General features: G+C 39.4%; 1 protein-coding gene across 2 annotated transcripts in view; it reads left to right on the top strand.

Moving 5' to 3' along the window:
* Nucleotides 1-5,584: 5,584 nt before the first annotated feature.
* The window catches only part of tafa1a (TAFA chemokine like family member 1a), a 67,049-nt gene continuing 63,244 nt past the window's right edge, over nt 5,585-9,389 (top strand). For both annotated transcript variants that reach the window (XM_066671892.1, XM_066671891.1), the window contains exons 1-2: nt 5,585-5,806; nt 7,354-7,483. In XM_066671892.1, the coding sequence (XP_066527989.1) occupies nt 7,354-7,483 (130 nt within the window). In that variant the 5' untranslated portion in view covers nt 5,585-5,806. The remainder of the gene's footprint in view (nt 5,807-7,353; nt 7,484-9,389) is intronic.

Raw genomic sequence — 9,389 nt, 5'->3', positions numbered from 1 at the left:
GAATCCTGCTTTGTTCTCCACAGTGAATGTGCTAAATAGGTTTCTGAAAAATGTATATCGTTCTGTTGGAAAAACTTGAAACGTAAGCTAGTATATCCGAGGCAATTATGAATCTTTCTCCTTGGTCCAATCACGGTGTTTTCACAAAAGGTCAAGTGCAGCTCCAGGTATGGAAAAATAATAAAAATTGGCATACATGCCTTTTCTTAGAAACAGCAATAGTCTTAAAAGGACGTAGTGAATTGTTAAGCAAATGATTTCCTGGTAACACTTTACAATACGGGTGCACAAATAAGCATATATTAATATGTCATGAATGATCTCCTCATAGCATATTAATACATACATTAATGCTTAATATATCAGGAACTAACAAAGGATATACATTAATGACCACATTACTCATACATAAATCGCCATTAGCAAGGGTAAACATTAAGTATCAACATCTTGTTAATTCAATCTCTTAATTAACACTATGACTTGCCTTATTAATTAACACCCTTTACATATTGGATCTATTTGGATACTGTGTGTTACATATCTTTGTGCATTGATGTAGGCAAAATTATAGGCAGGGACATAAGCAGTGATTAAGTGATTATTATGAGTTTATTACGAGTTTTGTAATTACTTCTATAAAGTCACTTGACTTTAGGGTTGTTATTGGACACAATAATTAATTAAATAATTAAATTAACCCACAAAGGTGTTAATTAATAAGGCAACTCATAGTGTTAATTAAGAGATTGAATTAACAAGATGTTGATACTTAATGTTTACCCTTGCTAATGGTGATTTATGTATGAGTAATGTGGTCATTAATGTATATCCTTTGTTCGTTCCTGATATATTAAGCATTAATGTATGTATTAATATACTATGAGGAGATCATTCATGACATATTAATATATGCTTATTTGTGCACCCGTATTGTAAAGTGTTACCGATTTCCTTTGCTTTAAGCTCCACTCAGAAAAAGTCAGGTTCTGTGGAGTTGACTGTTGGCTGTAAATCTGTGAGATCTCTCTCAAAGATCCTTATGCTGGCCCTGGACATGTTAACAATGTTTTACATATTTCACTCTTTCCATTTCTTTTCCCTCCAACTTTCACATTAGAATGTAAGGGCATTTTAATTCACTTACATTACTCACAGTCTGAATGGTGACAGATCAAACTGCACTGTCTCCCTTCTCTACTTTGAATTGTATAATGTACTTCTCTTGCTTTTGTTTGCACTCATACACATTATGCATTCCTGCATGACTTGCTTTATGTAGCACCTTGATTCTGGAGGAACACTGTTTCATTTCACTACTGTGCACTGTGGATGAAATGACCATAAAATCCAATTGAATTTGAACATTATAAATTTATCTTAAAATATTCTTACCTTGACTACACAGTCCTGTTCAGAACGACGGGTTTCAGCGCCTGTTCCTTTAAATGAGAATGAGCCACAGCTTAGTTCAGCGCAAGTGCCCAGAAACAAGGAGTAAGGTGCAGGAGCTCTTTTTTTAAGTTATTTTGGTTCTCTTTCTCCTTGTTTTCACATATTTTCCTCATATTTATTCAGTGCTCTTAGTTCTCTGCACTCATATTTATTTTGCTCCACACTATTTTCTTCTAAACAACCTTTGCCTTCTCACACAAATGCAATCTGATTGGAGATGCTCAGACGAGGAGGCGGGACAGTGTGTTGGCAATCAACGTAAGCAGCACAAAATCAGAACGACTTGTTTTATCCTGTTTTCTACAAACTACATGAGTGTTATTAGTGCTCCCTTGTGGAGAATTTTCAGTCTGCTCCGTTTAAGCCACGTTTAAAAGGTAAAATAAAAACGTGTTTAATATTGTCAATAATCAACTCATTCATGATTTGCCCATAAATCCATTCTTTTTTATGAGCTGCTGTATTCCAGGGTTCTGGGGGTTGTGGATTCAATCCCCACCTGAGGTCTGTCTGTGAAGAGTTTGGTTTGTTCTCCCTCTCTCTGTGTCCCCACCCTGAACAGTGTGAAGCAGTTGCAAAAAATGACTCACAGACTGACTGACTAGTTTCGGTGATCAACATCACCACAATCTAGCTCAGTAACGTAGCTTTTTCAATTGGAAAATTAAACTTAAGCAGTGATCCCAAGACATACTGCTTCACAGTCTTTCAGTAGGTGAAATGGGAATTTCCCTGTATTTTGTGTAAAGCTTTTCCAACTTGGCAACAGTTGCTATGTATTCATGAGCATAGCCCAGATCAGCCATTTTGTATTCTCCATCTTTGTAAAAGATGATGTTATGTTAATCTGTAACTTTTTCTGCTGTGTAGTCATTCCTGACTAAGTCACTTGTTTGTGCACATCTGGATGACTAATGCATTTGGCAAAATCTCAAAACTGAAGCTATTTTAGAATGTATTTTAACTTATGGATCTAAACAAATAATGTCAGTGTGCTGGAGCTGGAATGTGTTGAAGGAAGATTCTGCAGAGTCATTAGCGAGAAGCCCAGGAGCTAGAGCAGTAGATGAAGATGTTTTTCCTCCTCTCCCTCTCTCCCTCTGCTGGGCCTGGGGGTGATGAGCTTCTCATTGACTGAACTCTGAGACAGGGATTTGTCTTACATGGTCTGTTGCTTTTATTGCTGGACGTCTCCATTGCAATTTGACCTCAGGAACAACATCTCGATTGCTGGTCCCTCTCAGGCTCAGGCCTGTCCTACACCTCAGTGAGGATCAAGGCCAAGATGCAGATGACATGCCTTCCAGGTAAAGTATTTCCCTTTCTGCAAAGGAATGATGCTGCAGAAGAACCACCTAAGGAACCTTAAACTTTCATATTTCCCTTGATTCATCAGTTGATTGATTTTCTTCATGTTTATAAAGTACCTCTGAATAGCTAAACACTTACATTTCATTCATTCATTCATTCATTCATTCATTGTCAGTAACCACTTATCCAGTTCAGGGTCGCGGAGGGCCCGGAGCCTACCCGGAATCATTGAGCGCAAGGCAGGAACTCACCCTGGAGGGGGCACCAGTCCTTCACAGAGCAAAACACTCGCCTTATTATTTTATAATATTCCATCTATGGACAAAAGTTTGCAGACTCCATTTAGCCAACAACTCCTCTGAAATGAAGTGTATTAACTGAGAGATTCCCTCCTTCAGCTTCTTATCTGTTATTTATGAAGAGGTTTGATTGCATTCAGTCACTTAAGCTTTAGTCAAGTGAAGTCAGGTGCTAATGCTGAATGTATGGAAGCAAATCTGTCTCACCAGACTTTGAAATATCACCACCATTTAAGGTCCAAATGAATAGATTGCTCATCCTTGGTGTCCCGGATGTTTACTCTGAATTTTTTGTAACTTGTATTTTGGTATCTGAATTTCGTCTACCGAATTTGAGCAACTTCAAAATATATTGTTTGAATTTTTTTTGAGCTTGTATTTTTGTATCTGAATTAATTAACCTTGAATATTAACAGTGAAAACATGTTCTTGAAAATTCACGACTTCTATTCAAGAGCAATTATATTCAGATGCATAATTTCAGTGCAAAAAAATTCAGTGCTACAAATTCAAAGGTGGTAATATTTCAAAGTCTGATGAGTCAGATTTGCTTCTATATGACTGATTATTTCACAAACCTCACTCAATCCAGAGTTGGAGCTTCATCACTACAGAGAATGCAGATTCACTGATCCATAGTCCAGTGTTTACAGATTTTGCTCCCGCTAGTGGGCACTAAGCCATCGTGACCTTAGGCTCATGTGCTGCTGCTTCAGAGCGTCCTATTTCAATTAATATTTTTCTCTGGGATGATACAGGCACTGCATGCTCAAATGAACATGACTACATAACTGGTTGTGTGTATGTCCACGTATTTACAATCTGGAGCAAGAAGAGAATTGTGCAGAGCAGATTTTCTATGACAAATGACAAAGTTTGGTTTACTTAAGTAGAACACTTTCTGACATTTTATGATAGAGTGTTCTGCAGATGTTGTAGATCTTCTCCTGTAATTATGCCCTGCAAATGAAATTCTACTGAAGAAACCAAATAGTTCTTCTCTAATACTTCAATATGAATGTGCTGATTGTTCCCTTCCTCTTCCCCCTAACATTTCCATTGCGCAAATACACATGCACAAACACAGCTGCAGTGTGAGCTGGATCTCCTTGGCGTATTGTCTTAGCATAAGTCAAACTCTTGTCTGCTCTCACTACCAAAATAGATCACCCACCATTATTTAAATAACTGTAAAGCTATTGTTTTTAAACCTAGTTAAAAATTCTGTCTGAATACATGATCTGTTTTGAAAGCTTTTGGCTTAACACTTACAGAGAAAATCAATAGGAACCAGCCACAGTACTCCACCTCTTCCTCTGATCACACATTTATCTGACTGAAGAGGAAATGTGTGTGATTTAATTACATTTGTGGTTTTACTTTCAGGAGATCCAGTTTAGTTTGACTGGAGAGGAGACAGGGAGCTGATAAAGGCATGTGTTCATATACAGTACAAGTGGGCTGAGCTGTTAAGCAAAGGAATTTTATAGGCTCCTCTCAGAAGAAGCCTGGTTCTGTGGAGATGACGTTTGGCTGTAAATCTGTAAGATCACCCTCAAAGACCCCTGCTCATGTTGGCCCTATCTCTAGTTTTGACATATGATGGACAGGTGAGATAATATGTGGCTGAAAATGGAGAAGCACATGAGGACAGCAGTCTATAAAAATGTCCTTCCGCACCCCTCCGGCTATGATTTGACATTTAGATTATAATTCAACATACAGAAAATACCATGTGCACTCTGATAGAGAACAAACGAGACAAGACATGACCGCAGCCACAGCAAACGTGAATTATGTAAAATAATAATAATAATAATAAAAATTCAATTTCAAATAAAACAACAAAATTGTTAACTTCGGTAAAACACTATTCAGTGATAGAAACTTTAAATGGTTTGAACTAAATCTGAACTTAGTTAAAATGGAAAAGAACATGAATGAAATGAACAAACTGAACAGGACTGAACCGAAAAAATGCAAATGAACTCATTCAGTATGTACAGAACCTAGCTCAACTGATACAACTGTATAAAAGCATGGTGTGTACTGAGAGGAAGGAGGAGATCATTTGAAATAGGATTTGGGAATATTCAGGCACTATCTTAGGTAAAAAAAAAACATACAACTAGCCACTGGAAAGTGTCAGAAACATCCTGAGTGATTTACATCTAAATCACATTATAGAACTCAATGGCATTAAACCAAATATGGACTACTGCTTAAAACAAAACAATCCTGAGAGAGAGAGAGAGAGAGAGAGAGAGAGAGCTAGCAAACAAATAGCAACCTGAGAAGTCTGCGAGCGAGAGCGCTAGTGTGAGAGATTGATTTTGTTTTTGTGAGTGAGATACAGCTTTAGAGAGAGAGAGAGAGAGAGAGAGAGAGAGAGAGCATGAAATAAAGATCCAGCACGAGAGCGCGCGTGCGTTGTGCGCTCGTGCTTAAATGTGAAGCGGACGTTTATGTTCACAACTCGCAGAGCTGAAGTAGAGCTGGAGGCTACAACGAGAGATAGCGCTGTCCTTTAAATTACACCTGGAGCTTTTTTTTTCTTCTCTTTTCTTTCTTTCGTTCTCTCTATCTCGCTGTCATTTTCTCTCTCTCGAGCTTTTACTCCTCGTGGAAGGAGAGTTTATCTCTGAGGAAAAACAGCAGCAGGACGAGTGGAGATTTTAACAACTTCATAATGGATGGATTAAGGGCGTGCTAAAGTCTCTGTTTGTGTCTTCATATCGCAGGTAGGACAAGAAACAAAACATGTCTGTTGCTCCAGTTTTCCCTCACACTCCCGCAGAAGACACAACACTGAGGTGGACACGATGTGTGTGAGGTCTCGGGCAGAGAGACGGTCAGCGTGGAGCGTAGCCTCGACACAGCAGTAAAAACGCTAGCTAGCCGAGGACGGTATTTCAGTTAACAAACTGAGGCATGGTGCCCTCGTCTTATTATTCCTTCATGGTTTTACGGAGCGAAGTGTAAGTTGTATTACCAAGTCATTTCCTTTTTTCACTTGGCTTTGAATTTACAGTTAAAACGTGTAAAACGATAAATAAATCCCGAGGCTTCATACATGCAGGTCAGTAGTTAGACACTTAGTTGAGAAGCAGAAAAACCCAACGTACTGTCACTTTCATATCTAAATTGGGACTGAGAGTCTGGGAGGAGTGGGAGAAGTCAACTGGGAAGGCTGAGTCCCAGGAGTCTCTCTCTCTCTCTCACACACACACACACACACACACACACACACACACACACACACTCCCCGGGGTTTTTTCTCTCTATCCCTGTATATCTGACTCCTGTTTCCCCCTCACTCTCTGATTGTTTCTCTCTCACTGCATATCTGTCTATCTGTCCCTCTCCTGCCTGTTCTTCTCTCTCTCTGTCTCTACTCCCTCTTGCTGCCCTCTCTCTCTCTCTCTCTCTCTCTCTCTCTCTCTCTCTCTCTCTCTCTCTCCCTTCTTGCTTGTCTGTCCCTTTTGAATGCCTCTCAGTCTCTTATATAAAGCTGTCTCACTCTCACCTTGCTTTTCTGTCCCTCTGAATGCTTCAGACTCTCTTAAAGCAGTCTCTCTCTCTATTTTTCTCTTTCACTTTCTCTCCCTCCCTCCCTCCCTTGCTCTAGGTGTCTGTTTGTCTCTCTCTCTATCTGACTCTCTCTGTTTATCTCTCTTACTTTTTTATTGTTTTGTCTCACTGCATATCTGTCTACCTGTCTCTTTCTGGCTCATTGTGTCTCCTGTTTGTCTATTCTTCTGACGCTCCCTCTTGCTGCCTTTTTTGCTCTCTCTGACCCCCCCCCCCCCCCCCCACACACACACACACAATTCTCCCTCTCTCTCAATTTGTCTGTCTGTCTGTCTGTCTGTGTCTACCTGTCTGTCTTGTGGCCTGTCCCTGAACCCAGTATGTGAAACCTGTATAAAAAGGGATTCCTCTGAGCTTTATGAACGATCAAACTGTAATAACAAACTAAAGTGTTGATTATTTTCTATGACATCACAATGTGAGTCCACATAAAGTTTATAAGTGAAATGTTATGTATCTGTAATAATCCATGCTTCATTACTCTTTTAACAGCATTGTGTGTAGGTGTGTGTGTGGAGGTGGCCTAAGGAAAGATGAGAGATGTAGTCTACCGTACAGGGTATTGGTATGGGACGTGGGAGAGACAGAGAAAGAGAGAAAAAGCAATCCTAACATGATGCTTACAGAGAAGCACCAAAGGGACATTGATGAAACCAGCTCACTGTGTGTGTGTTTGTGTATGTGTATGTCTCTGCAGATGAGTGTGGGGATGTCGTGGCTGCTGTGGGTGTGGAGCAGTGTGACAGTCATGCTGGTGTGCGATGCCACCTTCTATGAGACCATCCAGCAGCACCTGGCGCCACCTGGCACCAACATCCAAATCCTCGGTGAGTGTGGTTCCAACCCGTCTGAACCCACTGTGCCCTGGTGTTGAATAAATAGCTCTTTTTGCCTAATACTTGTTTAAGCGTCACTGTTGCTTAATAAAAGATTCAGTCACGTGAGGTACGGATCACACCCTTCCTGTCCATTAGCTCACTCTTCCATGATTTGGGTGCGCATTTCTCTTATAATTTAAAGGGGCCTATTTTAGCATTTCAGCTGCTGTTCCAAATTAAGAAATGGGGTGTGTGAGGTGTGGTGATTTTGCTGTTCAGTATCTTATTATGTGTGTACTGTCACATACAGACACCCATCAGTGGCTACTGTGGAATGTGAAAATGTATGTGCTGTGTAGCTGGACAGGAAATGGCCCTGTATACTACCTGTCACATACAGACACCCTACTGGAGTCTTACGGGAATGTGGGAATATTAGTGTCAGCATAGAATTAGTGGAACAGTGGGCTAAAATGGACAGCAAGACACTAGTATAATCATTATACCTGACAGGTTTGGCTTTGACATAAAGACAGTTGGATGTTTAATCAAGTTCATCCAAGTTGGATGCTATCCAAGTATCATAGAAGACATTTTTGGACTGTGAGCTGGAATATCTGCATTGAATATGCACGTGTAAATGGTTTTGGGTTATGGAAAGTTAGCTAGACAATATGAGGAAAAATGCGAAGTTGCCTTTACCAAAACAAAAGTTTGTATATCCAATATTTAATATTCCTTTATATTACCTTTTGGTAGGCTCAAACATAATTGGTCACAGATTTAAAGAAGGTGTAAATGCTGTTTAAAATAATTTTTTGATACATAGATTTTAGCCAAAATCTTCTTCATGATTAATCCAGTATCTGCCTATGAGATATGTCAAATTTAATCAGACTTCACATCTCTATTCACTGCAATGTGAGAGCAGTGTTTGATTTTTGTCTGGTTAATCTTTGCGCTATCTTACTTGGGTGTCATTTTAAAAGAAACTGAACTGACCAGTCCAGTCCAGTCCGACCTGCTGTTTCACTATTTGTATGTATTAACTATACTCATTCCAGTGCTCAGGACAGTTGGGCTAATTAATATTATGAGAGTAAACTTACATATAACATGCCATGTTACATATACATCATGTTTGGAGATTGAATATTATCAGTACTGTTGAGCTCTGCCATGCTGCTTGGTGAAGTTTGTTGTATCTCCCTCTGATTGCTTTCTTTAACCTTGGCAGTGCTGTGGATTGCTTTCTTTATATTCACCTGCTGTGAGCAATGTAAAACAGAGTTAGATAAGAATATACTTCATACGAGCAGTTATGAATTTCTATCTTTTTCTCTTGTGCTTTCTTGCTCTCTCTCTCTCTCTCTCTCTCTCTCTCTCTTGCTCTCTCACTCTCTCTCTCTTGTGCGCACACACACACACACATACACACCAAAAATAAGAAATTCTTTACATTACAGAAATTCTTTTAATACAGAGGTTTGTAGATACTTGTTGTTTCTTTAAAAACCAGGGATACTGAGGGGGAGTTTGTCCCCCCCTTTTCTGTACTAACAGCTTTTACTTTTCTGGGAAGGCTGTTCACTAGATGTTGGAACATTTACTCCAGAGAATACAGTTTGACTGTTTTGTAGACCAACGCTTTTAAGCTTAATACTTCTTTAGCTGATGTTAGGCATTTGGCATGGTGACCTTAAACTCATGTGCAGCTGCTCCGAAGCATTCCATTTCACTGGCAGGATTTTTATTTGGAATTTTACAGTGTGAGCAGGCTGCATTTAGGAACGTGGGAGCAATGTGTGCACTTTATAATGATGGTGTGTGTTGTTGCAAATAACTGGCTTTTATTTTATTTTGTGTCAAAATGGCCATTAAAAACGTTATGAATTTTCTGTGTAACAGCATAAAC

Source organism: Hoplias malabaricus, chromosome 5, assembly GCF_029633855.1.
Source record: "Hoplias malabaricus isolate fHopMal1 chromosome 5, fHopMal1.hap1, whole genome shotgun sequence".
In the NCBI taxonomy this organism is placed as follows: Eukaryota; Metazoa; Chordata; class Actinopteri; order Characiformes; family Erythrinidae; genus Hoplias; species Hoplias malabaricus.
The sequence above is the reverse complement of the archived record's forward strand: the minus strand, read 5'-3'. Positions and strand labels throughout refer to the sequence as shown.